Source organism: Salmo trutta, chromosome 28 (genome assembly GCF_901001165.1).
Source record: "Salmo trutta chromosome 28, fSalTru1.1, whole genome shotgun sequence".
In the NCBI taxonomy this organism is placed as follows: Eukaryota; Metazoa; Chordata; class Actinopteri; order Salmoniformes; family Salmonidae; genus Salmo; species Salmo trutta.
In genome coordinates, this window is record NC_042984.1 from 34681027 (window position 1) to 34706950 (window position 25924).

The following is a 25924-nucleotide window of genomic DNA, read 5'->3' on the forward strand; positions in this document are numbered from 1 at the left end:
AATAATTTTGACCTCTACCTTTTTGAGAGAAAACAATGATTACTTAAACAAAATCTCTTTCTCAGAGCAATTGTATTAGTATAAAATAACTTCATTTCCCATTTTTTTGGGAGCATACAAAATAGCTCAGTATTTAAATGTTTTATTTTCTACGGTCATAATTGCTCATCTTTATCAAGGGTGTCAATCATTTCGGACCCCCACTGTATATACAGTATATCATACACAAACACACAAGCAGTGCAGAGTCAAAATAACACTGCTCACTATACATTTGCTTTGCGGTTTGTGTGTGCATACTTTTGTGTGTGTGTGTGTGTGTGTGTGTGTGTGTGTGTGTGTGTACTCTCCATGCATGTGTGTGTATGTGTGTATTCATGCATCTCTGTATTACAGCGTGTGTGTGTGGGTTTGTGTGGATCCATGCATTTCTTTTTCTCTGTGTGTGTGTGTGTGTGTGTGTGTGTGTGTGTGTGTGTGTGTGTGTGAGAGAGTCAGTGAAGGTCATTTGTGCCAGCGCCTGTACATATGTAGGATCTTAATTTGAGCCGGTTTTCTACTGCAGGAAAATAATCCTGCAGCAACATGAAATGTAAATTATTATGTGAATTATCATTTTGTGTAGGGGTTGATACATTTTTTTTAGGGAGAATCAAGGCTGACATTTTAAAGTGGGAATTAAAAACTATAGAAGCCTTTAAAAAAATTATCAACAAAAGTGTAATCAAATTAAGATCCTACATATGTAGGTGTCATGTGTGATGGAAACCAGAGCGTGGGCGACCCCCCCCCCCCCCCCCCCGCCATACCTCACTCTGTGCCCCCACAGTATGTGCATTTCATCATCTGAAATAGAGACGAGGCCATGCGCCTTCACATCACCAAGTGACAGAAACCCCCTGTCATTTGAATGAACTGCTGCTCGGCGTGATGGAATGGGCTGCAGTGGCTTAGGGCACATTAAGAAGCCTGTAATGCTCTGTACTGTCTCCCTCTCTCCATCTCTCCATCTTTCTCTCTCTCCCTCCGTATCCTCTAGGCTTATTGCACATGGTCCCATTTATCTGGTAGCTGTTGTAACGTGGGGACCGGAGCCCTGTGTATGTCCAGCATATTAGGACAGAACAATTAGTGCTTTTTGAGGTCGGTTTGATTATTTTATTACTTCACTTTAATCAAAATATTTGTTTTATTTGATTACTTTATTGTTTCATTCCAAGTCATCATCTCATCTCTATAGAGCTGCTGCCCTATGCTGACTGACAAAATCGCTATTTTTGTTGTTCTTCAAAGTAAATATGGTATACTTTTATGACTGCAGAATGCCAACTGTCAATCACTTAGATCATGTATTTTCAGGTAGCGATACCTCGCAAAGCAACTGCTTTCTATCCCTCTTGATAGCACGTTCTCTCTTCTCTCTGTCTCCATGTCTGCTCCACACAGACTGGTCACGTAGGCGCGCGCACAATGGATTATGGCCATTGTAGTTATTTACCACGTTTTCTGCGCTAAGCTATGTAGAATATTGGCCATGATTTATTTCTACAAAAACTGCGCATCCAGCTCACAGAAGAAGGAAAGAAACTGCATGGAATTAAAATAATTGAACTGACGTCAGTCAATTAGTTGTTTAAAAACCTAAAAATAACTGAAATGTTGGTTAATCGCTCAGCACTAATATCTGATGGCACAGGGACGGGGATGTGCTGAATGTGGGGGGGGAGTGGTGGGTGTGTGTGTGTGTGTGTGTGTGTGTGTGTGTGTGTGTGTGTGTGTGTGTGTGTGTGTGTGTGTGTGTGTGTGTGTGTGTGTGTGTGTGTGTGTGTGTGTGTGTATTTTTGTGAATGCGTGCCTGTGTGTCAGTGTGTGAAATTAAATTACACATAGCCTGTGCGAATCCTCACTTGAATCTGATTGTGTTGTAATGCTCCTATCTAAATTCAGTGGTTGACTGGTAGAGATAAGTGTGGAGCGCGTTATGAGGGATGGAAGTGGAAGGCTACTGCTTTAAGTGGCCATGGGAGTGAATGGATTGGGAGAAAGGACCTTAAGGGGGACCACCTGGGTCCTCATCAGTCTTCATCACCAGACTGATAATAACTATAGTACTACCAGGTAGAAGCAGAATACACTGCAAGAGATGACTTACTCTCTGGGCTTTGTGGATGTTCCTCCCAAACCTAAACAACAGCAGTTCAAAACGGACTGTAATTGTAGAAGGCCATGCAGGGATCTTTCCTAGTATGTACCGTCATTTACTTTAACAAGGCAGCTTGATGTTCAAACTCTTCTGCTACATTTGCATTGTTCACTAATCGTTTTATCGGACGTTCAGCAGGGAAGGCTGCGCAGGAGAGTCTGTCTGACTCAGCTGTGTGTGAGGTTATTGACCAGATACCAACAGTGTTGTTCCTGTTGGAATTGCATTGTGGGGATGAGGTGAAATATAGTGCCTCAAGCCAGGAAGTAGAGCTAAAAGTTCACCTTCATGGAGCAACCTTGTTCATCTTAGTATTTATTTTCTGGGAAAGATGTAAAGAACCACCTATGATCTAAAGTTGATTGAGTCGGCCTGGGATTCCAGATGAGCAGGGCACTATTCCATTGATTCCAATGCGCCAGGCAAGCTCAATCAAGTGCAGCTGAAGTATTGGAATGAAAGCAAATACTATCTGAATCCAGGTCTGGATGAGAGCTTCTGCTGAGTGATTGTAATGTAACGTAGACCACGTCTGAAATGGCTCCTTATTCCCTAAATAGTGCAGACTCTGGTCAAAAGTAGTGCACTACACAATAGGGTGCCATTTGAGATGCAGAAAATGTAATGGACTCTCCCCTTGTTGTCTCTGCAGGCCAGTTGGCGGTGGGCACGTGTGAGATCGTGACGCTCAACAGAGACAGCAGCGTGCCCAGGCGCACCATCGACCGTCAGACTGCCCGCTGTGCCTGCAGGAGAGGCCAGATCGCGGGCACCACGCGAGCCAGGCCTGCCTGCGTCGACGGTGAGTGTGAACAAAGGTAGTTAAATTAAGCTGTGTCTAGGGTGGCAAAATTCAGGTAACATCCACAGATTTTCCAATAATCCGGATTGGAGGAGTCTAGGAATTCCTGCTTATTCCCTCCTAATTGTAGGAATCTTCCAGTTGGTACTTCTGGAGATGTGGGAATTTTTGCAACCCTAACAGTTATCTCTCTATGATCATCTTCATGTAACATAGAGGTCAACCACACGACTCCTCCCCTGTCCTCAATCTGCGCTGCTCAACAGTACATAAACAACAGGCCATATCTGGCATAACGTGTGCCTATCTGGTACCACACTGTCTTTGTAATACTGTCTCTTCAGACAGCTCCACATAACGCTCCAGCAACGCTGCTTAACTAAAAGAGAACTATGATTACAGCAGCATGAAATGGATTATTACTGGCTGCCCATTGCAGCTCTCGCTGACGTTAATAGCCAGTCCATTAAATGCAGACCTGTAGCACACTGGCTGCCACTATGGAGAACGCGAACGCTTTCTGTTGTCACATCTCTGAATGGAATTACAGCACAGAGATGTAGTGAAGACTAGTTGATTTGTGTCGAGGCGGGGTTGGGTTGGGGAACTTTGCCTGTAAACGTTTTTTCGGGATGTGGTTGGTATAGTGTTGGAAATGTCGACGATTTGGAGATGATATCTGACGGTTATTCGGGGTCAGGTCGGCAGACGAATTTGTGTCAGTTTCTCTTTCTATATATTTCTACGACACACTCTCTCTCTCTCTCTCTCTCTCTATTTCTTCTATACAATCCAGACCGGTCTCTCTCTCCTGCCCCCTCCCTCCCTCCCCACTCTCTCTCTTCCCTCTCTCCCTGCTCTCTCTCTCTCTCCCTCTCTCTCTCTCTCTCCCTCTCTCTCTCTCTCTCTCAGTGGTCCTGGCTGGCAGGGTCTGCTAGGGGACAGATGGCCACATGAGCTCTTAGGCAGGAACAGTTGCAGGAGAGAGCTGGCCCATAGGACCTTCAGAAGCTGATAACCCTGGGCCAGCATCCAGCCTGTCTGGGGGGTGGGGGGGCCGTGAAAACAGAGAGTGACTGGAAGGCCACCCAGGTGTCAGTCACAGCTCTTCACTCTGTAGTGCCCTATGGGCTGTGTTCTGTACGGCACAGCGTTCTGAAACGTTTTGCAACTGAAAAAGAAAATGAATGTTTACTATTTAGACGAGTTCAGGTAGCGCCTACCCGTTTCACTGTGTTTCAAAATGTTTTCTCCCTTATTGGACACAACCCAGCTGTTTCAGTCTGTCTTTCAGCCAGGCTGTGCTTTAGTGCTCTGTTGGTCTCTCTGCACAAATCGGCCAACTTTGCAAACTCAGCTTAATTTCTTTAGCCCCTCAGCAATTGGGTTTAGCTGTTACATGATATACTCACAACTATGTTTACGAATGACTGATCAATCTATGCTTTGTTACGGCTGATGGCGCTGACGATCCAATTCGCAGAGGGAAATTGCAGTGTCAGGGGCAGGATAGCTAGACTTTTGCAGCTGTTGAAGGAATCACGGAGGAATTGAAAGGGAACTTGAAATGTTTTTCTCCTTAAAGCTTTTTTGACCCATTCCCATTCATAACATGATATTGGAAAACAGTTGGTGTTCAGGCAGCCAGAGATCCTTTTTTGCAGTGTGTGTGTGTGTGTGTGTGTGTGTGTGTGTGTGTGTGTGTGTGTGTGTGTGTGTGTGTGTGTGTGTGTGTGTGCGTGCTTGCGTCTGTGCACGTGTATACTTAGTCCCATGGAAAGACAGACCTACACAGGGCAGTGATAGCTGACTCGAAGGAACAACATGATACAAGCAATTATTGAAAACATCAACAAGGGGTTATCCTTTAGCGCCACAATCAGGAGGGACACAAACTCCTTTACTCTCATTGTGGATATTTGCCACTGCAGCCCCTCTGTCTCTCACTCTCTTTCAATTTGCCCCCCACCACCGTAAACCCTGAGGGACCAGAAAGGGACGACAGCTCATGCCAGGTCCTGAGAGGACTGATAACCTTTGAGAGAGCTTGAACACACACACACACACACACACACACACACTGTGAGGAACAATCAGTGTTGATCAGCGTCAACAAAGCCTAATGCTAATTCAATGTCGTCCGGACAGATTATATAGAGAACACAAGAGAGTGGCCGTCATTATGGTGACACCATCTAGTGTCTAGACAGATGACTTTCAAAGAATCTAATCAAGAGCCACTGATTGTGAAGAAGCTATTTCTCTCTCTCTCGCTCCCTTGCTCTCTCTCTCTCCCTCTCTCGCTCCCTCTCTCCCTCTCTCGCTCCCTCCCTCCCCTCTCGCTCACTCTCAATTAAAATCAATTCAATTTAAGGGCTTTATTGGCATATGTTAACATTGCCAAAGCAAGTGAAGTAGATAATAAACAAAAGTGAAACAAACAATAAAAAAAGAACAGTAAATATTACACTCACTAAAGTTCCCAAAGAAATTTCAAATGTCATATTATGTGCAAAGAGTTAAAGTACAAAAGCAAAAATAAATCTCTCTCTCAATTCAATAAACTTAATTGACATGGCAAGTTAAATGACTTAATTGTCTAAGTACAAATATAACAACGACCTAGTAGTAGTGGCTTTGTTATTAACGTTAAGAGCAACTACAACAGCAATAGTAATGAGAATAATAATAAGTACAATGAATTGTAGTAGGCTTTTATAGATACAAATTATTTGCAATGAATGATCATTTTGGGAAATAAATATGATCTTGCGTTTTGAGTATCTGTCACAGTGTAAAGGGAAATGCAGCTCTGTCTCCAACTCTCCCCGGGAGCAGAGTGAGCACAAAGTGGCCAGCCAGGTTTGCTTGTGACGACCGGTCTCTATGGCCAGGCTGTGCTCACTGAGTCTGTACATAGTCAGTGTTTTCCTCAGTTTTCTATCAGTCACAGTGGTCACCGTGTGCTGTCTGTTTAGAGCCAAATAGGATTGAAGTTTATTTTGATTTTTTTTGTGGCGTCTTTCCAATCAGCCTCTTCTCTTGTTTCATCTCTTGACATTGTAGGGCTGTGTGATGAAATGTTTTGTGTGGTCGCTTGTTTTTAGATGGATGTCAAATTGTATGGCTATTTTTTATTTGAATAGGGAAGGGAGTATTTGCCCAATTCTGCTCTTACATACGTTATTTTGATTTTGTTGGGACAAACATCGATTTGTTGTTTGTCCCATTTGGTAAATTCAATATTGGAATATTTTGAGCCAGATCCTAATTGGAATTTCAATTTTAATGAGACTCGAAATTGAGCCCAGGTGATCCTGTTTCCATTGATTATCCTTGAGATGTTTCTAGAACTTGATTGGAGTCCACCTGTGGTAAATATAATTGATTGGACATGATTTGGAAAGGCACACACATGTCTATATAAGGTCCCACAGTTGACACTGCACGTCAGAGCAAAAACCAAGCCATGAGGTAGAAGGAATTATCCATAGAGCTCTGAGACAGGATTATGTCGAGGCACAGATCTGGGGAAGGGTACCAAAACATTTATGCAGCATTTAAGATCCCCAAGAAAACAGTGACCTCCATCATTCTTAAATGGAAGAAGTTTAGAACCACCAAGACTCTTCCCAGAGCTGGCTGCCTGGCCAAACTGAGCAATCAGGGGAGAAGGGCCTTGTTCAGGGAGGAACCAAGAACCCGATGGTCACTCTGACAGAGCTCTAGAGTTCCTCTGTGGAGATGAGAGACCCTTCCAGAAGGACAACCATTTCTGCAGCATTCCACCAATCAGACGGAAGCCACTCCTCGGTAAAGGCACATGACAGCTCACTTGGAGTTTGCCAAAAGGCACCTAAAAACTCTCAGACCATGAGAAACAAGATTCTCTGGTCTGATGAAACCAAGATTGAACTCTTTGGCCTGAATACCAAGCATCATATCTGGAGGAAACCTGGCACAATCCCTACGGTGAAGCATGATGGTGGCAGCATAATGCTGTGGGGATGTGTCTGAATACTTATGTAAATATAATATTTCAACTTTTTTGTTTGTTATAAATTTGCCAAAAAATATAAACTGTTTTTGCTTTCCATTATGAGGTATTGTGTGTAGTTTGATGAGGAAAATGTAATAGATTTTAGAATAAGGCTGTAACTAACAAAATGTGGAAAACGTCAAGGGCTCTGAAAATCTTCCGAATGCACTATATCTATCTCTCACTCTCTTTCTCTCTCTCATTGAAGACCATGTTGGTATGGCTTGTCATTGGTTGTTGAAACATGGTCAGTGACAAAGCACTAGCATCTACCGATTAGCATAGTGAGCTAATATACAGTGAACTTTATATTTGTATAGCATGTTTGACAGTGTCACTACCCATCAAGCCATTTGTGTTCAAATGCACTTGAAATAAAGTGTGACTTTAAAAGGTTGATGACATTAGCTAATTTAACCTAGTTTCTCTCTCTCTCTCTCTCTCTCTCTCTCTCTCTCTCTCTCTCTCTCTCTCTCTCTCTCTCTCTCTCTCTCTCTCTCTCTCTCTCTCTCTCTCTCTCTCTCTCTCTCTCTCTCTCTCTCTCTCTCTCTCTCTCTCTCTCTCTCTCTCTCTCTCTCTCTCTCTCTCTCTCTCTCTCTCTCTCTCTCTCTCTCTCTCTTTATCCCCTCAGCGCGTATCGTGAGGGGCAGACAGTGGTGTGAGATGGCGCCCTGCTTGGAGGGGGAGGTGTGTGGCCTCCTCTTCAACCGCTCTGGCTGGACCTGTACCAAAGGCAGTGGCCGTATCAAGACAGTCACGGTAATATGTAGCCTCATGGAGTCATATTGAAACATACAACTGCCATTAGCTTTGGAACAGGGATGGAGAGAGGGGGCATTTATAAGCTTGTTAAATTGTGCTGTCAACATCCTTTGTAAATGTCTTTGATTCACAAGTATGATACACCAAGTGAGAGAGTTTGTGTGTGCCTGCCTGCCTGCCTGCCTGCATGCCTGTGTACATGGAGAGATCCAGTGCTGTCCTCATTTTTAGGTACGTAGGGTGAAAGGTCATCCAGTGACTGCATCATGTCCACTAGGTTTCAGTGTGTGTATTATAGTCTGTCTGGGAGGTGCAGGCAACTACTGCACATTTCACTCTCATCACTACATCATCTGGGTTTGACAGTTTACTGTTTGTCATTGGCTGAAAATGCAGATTATACATACAGTATGTTTTGTCCATTAGCTGTTGAAGGACCCGATTTGTGAATGTAATAATATTGTGTATTGATGATGAGGCCTTGGATGAAGCGCAGAGCCACTGACTGACAGACCACAATACGGAGGAAGAATGCTCAAGATGGATGCAAATGAGAAATACACGTAACGAGGGCTGAACAGACTAGGATGGAGAGGGAGAGAGGGACGAGAGAGCTAGGCAGAGAGCAGGAGTGACACAGGCTACAGTTGGGCGTGCAGCCAAGCAAAGTGTGTATGTGGGCGTGTCGGCTGTCACATACACTCCCCCCTGCACCTGCACCCCTTTCTAAATGTAGCCATTGGACAAGTTATTATTGGACACGCTCTTTGTGTGTATTGTATAATATTTAAGGACACTAATTAGAATTATGCTAACTATACATATTTTGTTTGATACTTTTTTATGATTACTGTAGTGTTATTTCATTTAAGGGAGAATATAAGAATAGATGCTGTAGGAAATGTATTTTGGGATGTCGTAAGGGCTAGAGGAAGTTGCAGTCATGCATTTTGGATGAAATTGCTGGCTCTCGACAAACGAAACAGCACACACAGGATCACCCAATGGGTCACAGAGACTTGCATCACATTTAGCACATTTTTGTTCTTCTGCCAACCGTTCCCTCTCCCTCATGTTGTTAGCCAGCACTAAATGCTTGTCGACTCTCAGGACCCATTTCCCGGAACCTGGACTAATAAGCACTCTCAATGAAGATTCTCCATTGAGCTTTTTTTTTCGTAAAGCAGTAGACTTCATGCGGGTCCAGGAAACTAGCCATATTTTGGCAAGCCTATGCATTAAAAAGTGTTGCTGTTGAATCTTGGACTTTGATTAATCTGACCAACTAAAATACGTAAGACCATTTCGTAAAACATGGTTTAATGGTGGTGACTACGTAAACCAGCATGCCTCGTTTCTTAATGCCCAAAGTTGCTTTGATATCCCCTGCTCAAAATTGGAGCAGTCCGACTTCAGATGAGCTCAAAGGCAAAGGCCCCTGGATTTCCCTTTGGATTTCATACAGGCTGTTGTTGATAATCTAGTACATTGATTATAATGTATTGATTTCTTCTCCAGTTGTATAAGGAGTAACTAATCATTATCTGTAAATATATGCTTGAATCAGCACACGGAGAGGAATTGTGTGTGGAAAGAGAAATAGAAGTGGAAGTATGGATAGATGGAAGTAAATGTAGAAAGAAAGATTACTAAGAGTGAAAGATGACTGTTGAAATCATTTCAATATGATTCCGCTATTGTTCCCTCTTCTCATTGACATTACAATGGCCTTTTAAGTGTTGGCTCCATTTTAAGAGACAGTGCTGTGGATTTCATGACTTCATCCACAGTAACTGATGTGTCCCTGGGCACAGCCCCCTGTAAGGATAAATAAAGTGACTTCTCTGGTGCTGCCACACTCTATAAATTCATACATTTGTTCCTTTTCTTTTCTCCTCGGCGTATGTTTACCCCTCTCTTGTTCCTGTCAGAGACCCTCTCTGAACACACTCTTTTCCCTTGTCACTTAAAGCACTTTCAGTCCGTTTCCCATTTCAACTTCTGTCATTGCCTACTCTTTGAACTGTCATTTTTGTTTTAATCAGCTCCGTTTTCCTCTGCTGACTGTCTGTTGTAAAAGTAGTAGACCTGTGGTGTATTGTGTTCTGTTGAGGCGTAACATCTAGGTCGAATGTCGATGGATTCTCTCGAAAATGGGGTTTGTTAATTTCTATCTGCAATGGTCTGGATTGTGTTGAGTAGGAAAGGATTGCTCACCTCGAACAAATCCCTGTCATTCACATGAAGAAGAGACGCCGATACAGGGGACGCAATAATTTAGCGGCGAGTGGGTAACCCGCCTCTACCATCCGTCTTATTGGCCAACGTGCAATCATTGGAGAAAAAATTGGATGCGCTCCGTTCAAGACTATCCTACAAACAGGACATTAAACTGTAATATCTTATGTTTCACCGAGTCGTGGCTGAACGACGACATGAAAAAAAAAAAAAAATAATATATATATATATATATATATACTGCTCAAAAAAATAAAGGGAACACTAAAATAACACATCCTAGATCTGAATGAATGAAATAATCTTATTAAATACTTTTTTGTTTACATAGTTGAATGTGCTGACAACACAATAACACAAAAATAATCAATGGAAATCCAATTTCTCAACCCATGGAGGTCTGAATTTTGAGTCTCACTCAAAATTAAAGTGGAAAACCACAATACAGGCTGATCCAAGTTTGTTGTAATGTCCTTAAAACAAGTCAAAATGAGTCTCAGTAGTGTGTATGGCCTCCACGTGCCTGTATGACCTCCCTACAATGCCTGGGCATACTCCTGATGGGGTGGCGGATGGTCTCCTGAGGGATCTCCTCCCAGACCTGGACTAAAGCATCCGCCAACTCCTGGACAGTCTGTGGTGCAACGTGGCGTTGGTGGATGGAGCGAGACATGATGTCCCACATGTGCTCAATTGGATTCTGGTCTGGGGAACGGGCGGGCCAGTCCATAGCATCAATGCCTTCCTTTTGCAGGAACTGCTGACACACTCCAGCCACATGAGGTCTAGCATTGTCTTTCATTATGAGGAACCCAGGGCCAACCGCACCAGCATATGGTCTCACAAGGGGTCTGAGGATCTCATCTCGGTACCTAATGGCAGTCAGGCTACCTCTGGCGAGCACATGGAGGGCTGTGCGGCCCCCCCAAAGAAATGCCACCCCACACCATGACTGACCCACCGCCAAACCGGTCATGCTGGAGGATGTTGCAGGCCGCAGAACGTTCTCCACGCCGTCTCCAGACTCTGTCATGTCTGTCACATGTGCTCAGTGTGAACCTGCTTTCATCTGTGAAGAGCACAGGGCACCAGTGGAGAATTTGCCAATCTTGGTGTTCTCTGGCAAATGCCAATTGTCCTGCACGGTGTTGGGCTGTAAGCACAACCCCCACCTGTGGACGTCGGGCCCACATACCATGAACGCATGATTTATCCCCGGTAATTGAAAAACGTGAATAAAATAGTAAATATATCAATAATACCACACAAAACATTTTCTGATAGTGATTTATTGATTCAAATGGCGGTGCAGGCAGTCAATCACGGTAACCTCTCACTCTCACTCTGAGCCATTCAGTGTTGTTGTTTATGTAACAATCACATTCTGGAATGGAGAGAATGTTCTAACATCACGTGCATAAAAAAACTCACGCTGGGGCGACCATTAGAGATATTTGGAACTCACGCATGATTAAGGAAGTCTTGATGTTACGCTCACCTGAGGTAGAGTATCTCACGATAAGCTGTAGACCACACTATTTACCAAGAGAATTTTCATCTATATTTTTCTTAGCTGTCTATTGACCACCACAAACCGATGCTAGCATAAAGACCGCACTCAAAGAGCTGTATAAGGCCATAAGCAAACAAGAAAATGCTCATCCAGAGGCGGCGCTCCTAGTGGCCAGGAACTTTAATGCAGGGAAACTTAAATCCCTTTTACCTAATTTCTACCAGCATGTCACATGTGCAACCAGAGGGAAAAAAAACTCTAGACCATCTTTACTTCTACTAAACCGGATCCGACGCTCGTCGGTTGTGGCAGGGCCTGCAAACTATTACAGACTACAAAGGGAAGCCCAGCCGCGAGCTGACCAGTGACACGAGCCTTCCAGACAAGCTAAATTACTTATGCATGCTTTGAGGAAAGCAACACTGAAGCATGCATGAGAGTGCCAGCTATTCTGGATGACTGTTTGATCACGCTCTCCATAGCCGATGTGAGTAAAACCTTTTATCAGGTCAACCTTCACAAGGCTGCAGGGCCAGACGGATTACCAGGATGTGTACTCGGAGCATGCGCTGACCAACTGGCAAGTGTCTTCACTGACATTTTCAAACTCCCTGACTGAGTGTGTAATACCTACATGTTTCAAACAGACCACCGTAGTCCCTGTGCCCAAGAACACCAAGGTAACCTGCCTAAATGACTACCGACCCGTAGCACTCATGTCTGTAGCCATGAAGTGCTTTGAAAGGCTGGTCTTGGCTCACATCAACACCATCATCCCAGAAACCCTAGACCCACACCAATTCGCATACCTCCCCAACAGATCAATAGATGACACAATCTCTATTGCACTCCACACTGCCCTTTCCCACCTGGACAAAAGGAACACCTATGTGAGAATGCTATTCATTGACTAAAGCTCAGCGTTCAACACCATAGTGCCCTCAAAGCTCATCAATAAGCTAAGGACCCTGGGACTAAATACCTCCTTCTGCAACTGGATCCTGGACTTCTTGAAGGGCCGCCCCCAGGTGGTAAGGGTAGGCAACAACACATCTGTCACGCTGATTCTCAACATGGGGGCCCCTCAGGGATGCGTGCTTAGTCCCCTCCTGTACTCCCTGTTCACCCATGACTGCGTGGCCAAGCACGACTCCAACACCATCATTAAGTTTGCTGACGACACAACGATGAGACAGCCTATAGGGAGGAGGTCAGAGACCTGGCAGTGTGGTGCCAGGACAATAATCTCTCCCTCAAAGTGATCAAGACAAAGGAGATGTGGCATGGGTCCTCAGATCCTCAAAAGGTTTTACAGCTGCACCATCGAGAGCATCCTGACTGGTTGCATCACCGCCTGGTATGATAACTGCTCGGCCTCCGACCACCAGGCGCTACAGAGAGTAGGGCGTTCGGCCAAGTACATCACTGGGGCCAAGCTTCCTGCCAACCAGGACCTCTATACCAGGCGGTGTCATAGGAAGGCAAAGACCCCAGCCACCATAGTCATAGACTGTTCTCTCTGGTACCGCATGGCAAGCGGTACCAGAGCACCAAGTCAAGGACCAAAAAACAGCTAATCAATTGACTACCCAGACTATTTGCAATGACCCCCCCCCCCTTACACTGCTGCTACTCACTGTTTATTATTGATGCATAGTCACTTTACCCCTATCTACATGTACATATTACCTCAATTAACTTGACTAACCTGTACCCCCGCACATTGACTCGGTACCGGTACCCCCTGTATATAGCCTCGTTATTGACTCTGTACCGGTACCCTCTGTATATAGCCTCGTTATTGACTCTGTACCGGTACCCCCTGTATATAGCCTCCTTATTCACTCGGTATCGGTACCCCCTGTATATAGCCTCGTTATTGACTTGGTACCGGTACCCCCCTGTATATAGTCTCGTTATTGTTACTCTTTTATTTTTTTACTTTAGTTTATTTAGTCAATATTTTCTGAACTTGTATTATTTTTTTAAATGCGTTGTTGGTTAATGGCTTGTAAGTAAGCATTTCATGGTAAGGTCTACATCTGTTGTATTCGGGGCATGTGACAAATAAAATTTGATTTGACTACACATCGATTAGTCACAGTTGGTACCCCCCAATAGTATGTCCAGTGGCATGATCATTCTAGGTTATGACGATACATATTCAGTCTCCATCGTTATCAGTGGTGTAAAGTACTTAAATAGAAAATACTTTAAAGTACTACTTAAGTCATTTTTTTTGTGTATCTTTACTTTACACCCCTTTACTATTTATATTTTTAACAACTTTTACTTCACTACATTCCGAAAGAAAATAATGTGCTTTTTACTCCATACATTTTCCCTGACACCCATACGTACTCGTTACATTTTGAATGCTTAGCAGGACAGGAAAATGGTCCAATTCACACACCTATCAAGAGAAAATCCGTGGTCATCTCTACTGCTTCTGATCTGCTGGACACACTAAACACAAATGCTTTGTTTGTGAATTGCGTCTGAGTGTTGGAGTGTGCCCCTGGCTATCCATAAATTAAAAACTAGAAAATTGTGCCATCTGGTTTGCTTAATAGAAGGAATTTGTAACGAATTATACTTTTACTTTTGATACTTAAGTATACTTAAGCAATTACATTTACTTTTGATACCTAAGTATATTTAAAACCAAATACTTTTAATTAAGTAGTATTTTACTGGGTGACTTTTACTTGTGTCATAACGTATCTTTACTTTTACTCAATTGAGTATTTTTTTCCACCACTGATCGCTATGCATACACTCCCCGATGTGTTTATTTGGACAGTGAAGTTAAAACGTTTAATTGATATACTCCAGCATTTTGGATTGGAGATCAAATGTGCATGCGGGCGTGCGTTTTCCACGGCTGAGTCTGATAGCATGCACGCTGGCATGTTGTGTATTTGGGGGCTGAATAATAGTAGCTGTACTGGTTGTAAGTTGCTCAGAGCTGGATGAGTCTTTCAATGAATAACCCAACCCGCTGAAGGCCACCCTAGGTCGCTAGCACATCACTGTGCAGTGCAGTCCACTTTTGATGCGGGAGGAAGGGGGTTGGTGAAGGAATAGGGTTTTTTAGTCATCGCTGTGATGGCAAAGTGCCTGCAGTGTCTACAATGGCTGGGGGAAATGTGAGGGTGAGAATTGGTGTCCTCGTCTGAACTACCGCTTGTGTTAATCAGTGGCGATTTAAGCATGTAAACCTTGGTGGGACAAACTGAACCAAAAAATGTATGCATGCCAGCAAAGCCACTACAAAAAAACAACACTATAACGGTGACAAACGGTGCCCATAAACTGTTAGGGCCTACATAAAGCTGTTCCAACAGCAGGGATTTATTTTCAGCACCATGGAGTGAATCCTTAACACTGCTACACCTGGCTATCAGCGGAGCCTTGTCTGGCAGCATAATAGATCATTCAGCCTCATTTACTGCCTTTTTAAAAAACCATGGCTGACTTGCTTAAATAAATATGGTTTTTACTGACTCCTTGTGGATTTGTGGAACTCGATAAGAATAATAACAAACGACGACATGAGTTATGACTTTTGAACCATACACAAACATTACATTTTATGTTCAGTAAATTCATAATTTTTGTTTGTTGTATCCTTAACACTTAGCTCTAAGTATAAGCAAGTGCAAGCAAACGATCTGCGACGAGGTAGGCCTATTCATTCAGCACTTTCAAAATGGACACCGAAAGAAATTCAGATAGATGTTAGTTCAGATAAGGCCTCAACATCTTGCGGAATTTAACTTTACTCTTTAAGTCACCAAACACAGAGCGAGAGAGATGTGGTTAGCCTACCATTTCAAGTATTTTATTAGGCTTATGTGGTCTAAAAACGAAGGAAAATACAATCACGAGGATCCACTTTTATAGACAATATACCGACACAAACAAAACAACCCTCGCAATATCAACTGGAATTGCATGGTTCTATTACTGAACTTTTTGTTTAAAAAAAAATTATTATTGGAATGGGAAGAGACTGTCACTGGCAAACATGGTTACAGACCCAACAACATTATATAGTATCCCCTCCTCATGGTTACAGACCCAACAACATTATATAGTATCCCTCCTCATGGTTACAGACCCAACAACATTATATAGTATCACTCCTCATGGTTACAGACCCAACAACATTATATAGTATCCCCTCCTCATGGTTACAGACCCAACAACATTATATAGTATCCCTTCCTCATGGTTACAGACCCAACAACATTATATAGTATCCCTTCCTCATGGTTACAGACCCAACAACATTATATAGTATCCCCTCCTCATGGTTACAGACCCAACAACATTATATAGTATCCCTTCCTCATGGTTACAGACCCAACAACATTATATAGTATCCCCTCCTCATGGTTACAGACCCAACAACATTATATAGTATCCCTTCCTCATGGTTACAGACCCAACAACATTATATAGTATCCACTAATGAGATATACCTATAATTTATATATTTAGATAGATAGATAGATAGATAGATAGATATATATCTCTATCTATCTATAATTAATATATATCTATCTATAATTAATATATATATATATATTATCTCATTAGTATCTTATTAATCATTTTAGGCAATGTTGGAATGATGCATTTAATTGGTTTTGCTTACTTTGTGTATTATAATTTAGCTTGTGCGTTTCCACACGAGGAAGGGATACTATATAATGTTGTTGGGTCTGTAACCATGAGGAGGGGATACTATATAATGTTGTTGGGTCTGTAACCATGAGGAGGGGATACTATATAATGTTGTTGGGTCTGTAACCATGAGGAGGGATACTATATAATGTTGTTGGGTCTGTAACCATGAGGAAGGGATACTATATAATGTTGTTGGGTCTGTAACCATGAGGAAGGGATACTATATAATGTTGTTGGGTCTGTAACCATGAGGAGGGGATACTATATAATGTTGTTGGGTCTGTAACCATGAGGAGGGGATACTATATAATGTTGTTGGGTCTGTAACCATGAGGAGGGGATACTATATAATGTTGTTGGGTCTGTAACCATGAGGAGGGGATACTATATAATGTTGTTGGGTCTGTAACCATGAGGAAGGGATACTACATAATGTTGTTGGGTCTGTAACCATGAGGAAGGGATACTATATAATGGTGTATATATATATATATATATATTATATATTTTATATATATATATATTTTATATATATATATATTTTATATATATATTTTATATATTTTATATATATATTTTATATATATATATTTATATATATTTTATATATATATATATATATTTATATATATTTTATATATATATATTTATATATATTTTATATATATATATATTTTATTTATTTTATATATATATATATTTTATATATTTTATATATATATTTATATATATTTTATATATATATATTTATATATATTTTATATATATATTTTATTTATTTTATATATATATATATTTTATATATATATTTATATATATATATATATATATATATATATATATATATATATATATATATATATATGGGAAAAAAGTATTTGATCCCCTGCTGATTTTGTACATTTGCCCACTGACAAAGAAATGATCAGTCTATAATTTTAATGGTAGGTTTATTTGAACAGTAAGAGACAGAATAACAGCAAAAAAGTCCAGAAAAACGCATGTCGAAAATGTTATATACTGATTTGCATTTTAATGAGGGAAATAAGTATTTGACCCCTCTGCAAAACATGACTTAGTACTTGGTGGCAAAACCCTTGTTGGCAATCAGAGGTCAGACGTTTCTTGTAGTTGGCCACCAGGTTTGCACACATCTCAGGAGGGATTTTGTCCCACTCCTCTTTGCAGATCTTCTCCAAGTCATTAAGGTTTCGAGGCTGACGTTTGGCAAATCGAACCTTCAGCTCCCGCCACAGATTTTCTATGGGATTAAGGTCTGGAGACTGGCTAGGCCACTCCAGGACCTTAATGTTCTTCTTGAGCCACTCCTTTGTTGCCTTGGCCGTGTGTTTTGGGTCATTGTCATGCTGGAATACCCATCCACGACCCATTTTCAATGCCCTGACTGAGGGAAGGAGGTTCTCACCCAAGATTTGACGGTACATGGCCCCGTCCATCGTCCCTTTGATGCGGTGAAGTTGTCCTGTCCCGTTAGCAGAAAAACACCCCCAAAGCATAATGTTTCCACCTCCATGTTTGACGGTGGGGATGGTGTTCTTGGGGTCATAGGCAGCATTCCTCCTCCTCCAAACACGGCGAGTTGAGTTGATGCCAAAGAGATCCATTTTGGTCTCATCTGACCACAACACTTTCACCCAGTTGTCCTCTGAATCATTCAGATGTTCATTGGCAAACTTCAGACGGGCATGTATATGTGCTTTCTTGAGCAGGGGGACCTTGCGGGCGCTGCAGGATTTCAGTCCTTCACGGCGTAGTGTGTTACCAATTGTTTTCTTGGTGACTATGGTCCCAGCTGCCTTGAGATCATTGACAAGATCCTCCCGTGTAGTTCTGGGCTGATTCCTCACCATTCTCATGATCATTGCAACTCCACGAGGTGAGCTCTTGCATGGAGCCCCAGGCCGAGGGAGATTGACAGTTCTTTTGTGTTTCTTCCATTTGCAAATAATCGCACCAACTGTTGTCACCTTCTCACCAAGCTGCTTGGCGATGGGCTTGTTGCCCATTCCAGCCTTGTGTAGGTCTACAATCTTGTCCCTGACATCCTTGGAGAGCTCTTTGGTCTTGGCCATGGTGGAGAGTTTGGAATCTGATTGATTGCTTCTGTGGACAGGTGTCTTTTATACAGGTAAAAGCTGAGATTAGGAGCACTCCCTTTAAGAGTGTGCTCCTAATCTCAGCTCGTTACCTGTATAAAAGACACCTGGGAGACAGAACTTTCTGATTAAGAGGGGGTCAAATACTTATTTCCCTCATTAAAATGCAAATCAATTTATAACATTTTTGACATGCGTTTTTCTGGATTCTTTTGTTGTTATTCTGTCTCTCACTGTTCAAATAAACCTACCATTAAAATTATAGACTGATCATTTCTTTGTCAGTGGGCAAACGTACAAAATCAGCAGGGGATCAAATACTTTTTTCCCTCACTGTATATATAAAAATAACAATTGAGATGTACAAACTATGGCATAAGGGAACGATGAGCGTATAAGAGGCATGCTGTAATTTCTATTAAGACATTTGAACGAGGTAGTCGATATACCTATTTGTTCAGGACTTTTGAAATGGACAGCGACAGAAGTCAGGACATGGGATGTTCTTACAGTATTCTATAATGGGGGCATATAAGCAGACAATGAAAGCTCCCTAAAACAGGCTATAGGCTACATGTGCACCACCAAGTCAGAACAGTAGGCTATGTTCTGAAGGGGAGAGGGACCAAAATCTTAAGATGAGACACATGGGCTACTAACAGCTTACTACACAATATACACTTCGTATTACTTTCTTAGCTACAGTATACATACAGTATATCCCTTTTGGGACTCACCGTTGTTGTGCTGTGCTCACTTGAACAGGAAGGTCCTTCTTGTGACATCAATGTCTGGCATTCTCTGGATGAAGTCATGCTAGATTGACAGCATGGCCATTGTATTCAACCTTTTCTGGCCCATGGTGTTGCGTGTGAATGTTTATCCTTTTAAGCTTGGAAAAGAGACCCTTTCTGACAGATGTTTTAAACCCTTAAACCCAGACTTGGACAACACACCATTGCCACTGAATAGCAGGCAGGGGACGCAGAGTAGTGATTGCTTTGCAATGCATGCAGTTAGCCACTGATTCCTTCCAAACCACTCATTGTTGAATATTTGCCAATAGATTGTCGACGTGATTCATGATGTCGACTGCTTGTCTAGCTAAGGTTTTGAAAGTGTGATGTCCAATCAAAGCTAGGTATACCGTGATTTGACATAATTGTATCTGTGGCCAATGACCTTGAGTCTTCTTGGACCAGCACTTATACTGTCAATTTATGGCAGCACCCAAGGGGGCTTGAACTGCCTAGCTCTCCCTGTAGATTCTGCGGTGACGTAATGTCCCCATGAGTAGCAGAAGACTGAACCAATCACTGCGCAACTAGAGAAGATTACCAACGCCTACGCTCTGTGCTTTTGCTGGCTGCGCCTCCACCACAGAAAGCACTGAGCTAGGCTGAAACACCTGCATTTTGAAGCTGCCTTACTCAAGAAAGAGATCATGTTTGTATGTGGCTTTATTATCTCAGAACTAAACAGGTGGGGCTCAAAAGAGCTGGGGCTCTGACCTAAATGACAGGTCGCCACAGGTGTTAATATAGTGCTGCCCAAACTCTGGCGCAGTACTGCATACTGCATACGCAGTATACCCCTACGCAGTATGCAACCATGCTGTTAGGGGTACATCAAATCTAACTGTATTGGTCACGTACACAGATTTGCTGACGTTATCGCCGGGGCAGTGAAATGCTTGTATTTCTATCTCCAACAGTGTAGTAATACCTAGCATTACAAAACAATACACACATAATACAAAAAGTTAAAAGAAAGAAATTAAGAAATGTCAGAACGAATACAATTAACAACCCAAATAGCACTGTAACAGTAATCCATATGCAATCTATACGTGTATATACACCACATATACACTAGATGAATTTAGAGCAGATATACTAAGAATGATATATTCAGCAGCAGATATACTAAGAATGACATGTCCAGCAGTAGATATACTAAGAATGATATGTCCAGCAGTAGATATACTAAGAATGATATGTCCAGCAGTAGATATACTAAGAATGATATGTTCAGCAGTAGATATACTAAGAATGATATGTTCAGCAGTAGATATACTAAGAATGATATGTCCAGCAGTAGATATACTAAGAATGATATGTCCAGCAGTAGATATACTAAGAATGATATGTCCAGCAGTAGATATACTAAGAAGGATATGTTCAGCAGTAGATATACTAAGAATGATATGTTCAGCAGTAGATATACTAAGAATGATATGTTCAGCAGTAGATATACTAAGAATGAAATGTTCAGCAGTAGATATACTAAGAATGAAATGTTCAGCAGTAGATATACTAAGAATGATATGTCCAGCAGTAGATATACTAAGAATGATATGTTCAGCAGGAGATATACTAATAATGATATGTTCAGCAGTAGATATATTAGAGTGAGCTATGTCAAGAATCCAGTATATAAATAAATGAACAGTGTAAATAAAATGCAATGTTCAGTAGTATAAATATTAGACTGAGCTATCTCGAGAATATAGTATGTACTGTAAATACACAGTACAAAACCACATGGCAAAATGGATAGAAATGTAGGAAATTTGCTTCCGGACCTGAGTCCGGAATATAAATAATATACTGTGCATTCGTAAAGTATTCAGACCCCTTCCCTTTTTCCACATTTTGTTACGTTACAGCCTTATTCTAAAATTGATTAAATTATTTGTTTTCCTCATCAATCTACACACAGTACCCCATAATGATTAAGTGAAAACAGGTTTTTGGACATTTTTGCAAATGTATAAACATTTTAAAACAGAAGTACCTTATTTACATAACTATACAGACCTTTTGTCATAAGACTCAAAATTGAGCTCGGGTGCATCCTGTTTCCATTGATCATCCTTGAGATTTTTCTACAACTTGATTGGAGTCCACCTGTGGTAAATTCAATTGATTGGACATGATTTGGAAAGGTGACAGGATTGTGTCGAGGCACAGATCTGGGGAAGGGTACAAAAAAAAATCTGCAGTATTGAAGGTCCCCAAAAACACCATGGCCTCCATTCTTAAATGGAAAAAGTTTGGAACCACCAAGACTCTTCCTAGAGCTGGCCGCCCGACCAAACTGAGCAATCGGGGGAGAAGGACCTTGGTCAGGGAGGTGACCAAGAACCCAATGATCACTTTGACAGAGCTCCAGAGTTCCTCTGTGGAGATGGGAGAACCTTCCAGAAGAACAACCATCTCTGCAGCACTCCATGAATCAGGCCTTTATAGTAGAGTGGTCAGACGGAAGCCACTCCTCAGTAAAAGGCACATAACAGCCCGCTCTGAGTTTGCCAAAAGGCACCTAAAGACTCTCAGACCATGAGAAACAAGATTCTCTGGTCTGATGAAACCAAGATTGAACTCTTTGGCCTGAATGCCAAGCGTCATATCTGGAGGAAACCTGTCACCTTCCCTATGGTGAAGCATGGTGGTGGCAGCATCATGCTGTGGGGATGTTTTCAGCTGCAGGGACTGGGAGACTAGTCAGGAAAGAGGGAAAGATGAACGGAGCATGGTACAGAGGTCCATGATGAAAATCTGCTCCAGAGCACTCAGGACCTCAGACTCACCTTCCAACAGGACAACAACCCTACGTTCACAGCTAAGACAATGCAGGAGTGGCTTCGGGACAAGTCTCTGAATGTCCTTGAGTGGCCCAGCCAGAGCCTAGACTTGAGCCCGATTTGAACATCTCTGGAGAGACCTGAAAATAGCTGTGCAGTGACGCTCCCCATCCAACCTGACAGAGCTTGAGAAGATCTGCAGAGAAGAATGGGAGAAACTCCCGAAATACAGGTGTGCCAAGCTCGTAGCTGTCATGGTTCCACCTGTTACCAGAGGGTGGCAGAGACCGTCCTAGAGACATTAACGACACTCCGTTGTGTCCAGTTTACTCATTATGATTTACCTGTTAAAAGAGGTGTGTTTTATGTTGTCCTTTTACAGAAGCTTGAATTGTTTACCGTGTGCGATTGTTTCCTGAGTGAGTTTTCGAGTGCACTGTGTTCCTGCGACTACCGTTTCTCAGTAAAGTATTATGTTTATCCTTAACCACTGATTCCTCGTCTGGTCTCTTCTCTACAGCTGGGTCCAACCTTACCACATCACAGTAGCTCCATACCCAAGAAGACTCAAGGCTGTAATCGCTGCCAAAAGTGCTTTAACAAAGCACTGAGTAAAGGGTCTGAATACTTATGTAAATGTAATATAACGTTTTTTTATTTGTAATAAATTTGCAAACATTTCTAAAAACCTGTTTTTGCTTTGTCATTATGGGGTGTTGTGTGTAGATTGATTGGGGGGGACAATTTAATCAATTTTAGAGTAGCACTATAACGTAATAAAATGATGTGTATGGACAGTATGTGAATAGAAAAGGTGTGTGTGTATAGCACTAGTTATATAGGATGAGCCATGATTAGAATACTGTATAGTGAACAAAAATATGAACGCAACAATTTCTACGATTTTACTGAGTTACAGTTCATATAAGGAAATCAGTCAATTGAAATAAATGAATTAGGCCCTAATCTATGGATTTCACATGACTGGCAATACATGTATGCATCTGTTGGTCAGTCTTTTTTAAATATTTTTTTTTAGGTAGGGGTGTCGAGCAGAAAACCAGTCAATATCGGGAGTGACCACCATTTGCCTCATGCAGCGTGACACATATCCTTCGCATAGAGTTGATCAGGCTGTTGATTGTGGCCTGTGGAATGTTGTCCCACTCCTCTTCAATGGCTGTGCAAAGTTGCTGGATAATGGTGGGAACTGAAACACGCTTTTGTACACATCGATCCAGAGCATCCCAAACATGCTCAATGGGTGACATGTCTGGTGAATATGCATGCTATGGAAGAAGTGGGACATTTTCAGATTGCAGGAATTGTGTACAGTTCCTTGCGACATGGGGCTGTGCGTTATGCTGAAACAGGAGGTGATGGCTGCGGAGGAATGGTACGACAATGAGTATGAGGATCTCTGTGCATTCAAATTGCCATCGATAAAATGTAATTGTTTGTTGTCCGTAGCTTATGCCTGCCCATACCATAACCCCATGGGGCACTCTGTTCACAACTTTGACATCAGCAAACCGCTCGCCCACACAACGCCATACATGTGGTCTGCGGTTGTGAAGCCGGTTGGACGTACTGCCAAGTACTCTAAAACGACTTTGGAGGCCAGCTTATGGTAGAGAAATGAACATTCAATTCTCTGGCAACAGCTCAGGTGGACATTCCTGTAGTCAGGATGCCAATTACATGCTCCCTCAAACCTTGTGTGACAAAACTGCCCATTTTAGAGTGGCTTTTCATTGTCCCCAGCACAAGGTGCACCTGTGTAATGATCATGCTGTTTAATCATCTTCTTGATATGCCAGCCACACCTGTCAGGTGGATGGATTATCTTGGCAAAGGAGTAATGCTCACTAACAGGGATGTAAACTAATTTGCGCACCAAATTTGAGAGAAATAAGCTTTTTGTGCGTATGAAAAATGTCTGGGATATTTTATTTCAGCTCATAAAACATGAGACCAACACTTTTTAGATGTTGCATTTATATTTTTGTTCAGTGTACATATAAAGTTGGTAAAACAGTATGTAAACATTATTAAAGTGACCAGTGTTGAATGACTCAATGTACATTGGGCAGCAGTCTCTAAGGTGCCGGGTAGAGTACTGGGTGGTAGCCGTCAAGTAACAGGTTTTGAGGTTCAGGTCAGGGTACTGGGTGGAGACAGCTAGTGGTGAAACTGTTTAATCACAAGCTTTTGACCCTCTCCACTACAGCCCCGTCGATGTGGATGGGGTTGTGCTTTCTCTGCTGTCTCCTGTAGTCCTCGATCAGCTCCTTTGTGTGTAGCCACGCAGTCATGGGTAAACGAGAAGTACAGGAGGGGGCTGAGCACGCACCCCTGTGGGGACCCCGTGTTGAGGATCAGCGGAGGTGTTGTTGACTACCTTCCCCAATGGGGGTCGGTCTGTCAGGAAGTCCAGGACACAGTTGCACAGGGAGTTCAGACCCAGGGTCAGAGCTTAATGATGAGCTTGGAGGGCACTATGGTGTTGAAGGCTGAGCTGTAGTCGATGAACAGCATTCTAACTTGAGTAAACAGATAGAAATACTGGATTTAATGTAGCAGTATTTGTAATGTAACGGAGTGAGATCGTACCAGATACAATCACCCCAGAGCTAGAAATGTCACCAATGGTGCTGAATCAGATTATTTTGTAAATTGTCAAGTGGGTGGTCACGTGTGTTAGCGATCAGAGGACCATTGGGTCGAGCCTGGTAAGGGGACAGTTGAAGAAGCAAAGCTGTTAGCAGCACAGTGAAGCCGTTTTTTTAAGGTTATGATTTTTTTTACATTTATTACTGAATCTTTTCTGTGATCCAACTCCTCAGAGAGTGCTAAGCGTCAGTATACTTTTTCAACAACAGCTGAGCCATGGAACAGCTAATGGCCTATATTCACAAAGTATCTCAGTGTATGAGTACAGATCTAGGATCAGTTTTCTTTTTTAGATCGAAATGAATAATATTACATGGATCAGCCCTTTCTTGGACGCTTGACACATACAGCCCCTGGAGCTCAGGGACAGGGTTTATGCCGTTAAATAAAACAAAATCATAGCTAATTAGTGAAAAAACTCATTCGTACATTTGTTGTATCTTTATCTTTGTCTGTCCCTCTCCCAATCTTTCTTTTTATCTCTTTGTAGCCTAAGGAGAGGACTTTGTCTGTGATGTCCATGGGTTTCTTGTCCTGTGAACAGTAGGCATTGCTAAGCTGTTTGTTTGGCTGGCGGTAGTGCCGTCCACTGTCTCTCCCACACCTCCTCCTCTTCTGGGCCCAACTAGCCTTTTAATTAGTGTGAGCAGTTAATGGTGCCAAGCTAGCACCACTGCCACTTCAGCACTTTAGCCTGAGTTAGTATCCCCCACAATCGATTTCTAAGAGCGGTAGCAAGAGAAGGCCACTCTATTGTTGAAGTACCAGGGCAATCATGATTCGCCTTTTGGGCAGGGGGGAGGGGGGTTGCTTCTTTCACAGCAAATTATGGAAAAGTGCCAAAGTCAGGTATATCAATACTTCGCTTTCTCCTCGATTCTTGTACTTTAATAATAGATAGCAAGGTCTTGGAATTCTTCTCACACACCACCAGTAGAGAATGTTCTAGGCATTCAGCCTTCAACTGAAGAAAAATAAATAAAATCAAGAAACCTTGTGCTCAATAGATACTATAAGCTTTTTTCCCCCCTCTCACCCCTTTTCTTGTTTTGATTCAAAGATGCAGTAGAAGTATTTAGCATTTAGATGACATTGTCAGAGAGGTGCGATGGATCAGCACCACTCGGAGGAGTGTTTCTCTGATAACACTAGGTAGGGTACCCAGACAGACACGCCGGACGGACGGACAGACCAGACCGACAAGACAGACATGCAGGTGGGCAGACACGACAGAGAACATTGACAGAGCGACATGGCTGACCAACCAGCCGACAGACGGGTGGGCAATAGAATACC

General features: G+C 42.3%; 1 protein-coding gene across 2 annotated transcripts in view; it reads left to right on the plus strand.

Annotated features, from left to right (window-relative positions):
* LOC115166088 (chemokine-like protein TAFA-5) overlaps positions 1-25924 on the plus strand; it is a 37770-nt gene that overhangs the window by 7913 nt on the left and 3933 nt on the right. For both annotated transcript variants that reach the window (XM_029719757.1, XM_029719758.1), the window contains exons 2-3: positions 2856-3005; positions 7676-7803. In XM_029719757.1, the coding sequence (XP_029575617.1) occupies positions 2856-3005; positions 7676-7803 (278 nt within the window). The remainder of the gene's footprint in view (positions 1-2855; positions 3006-7675; positions 7804-25924) is intronic.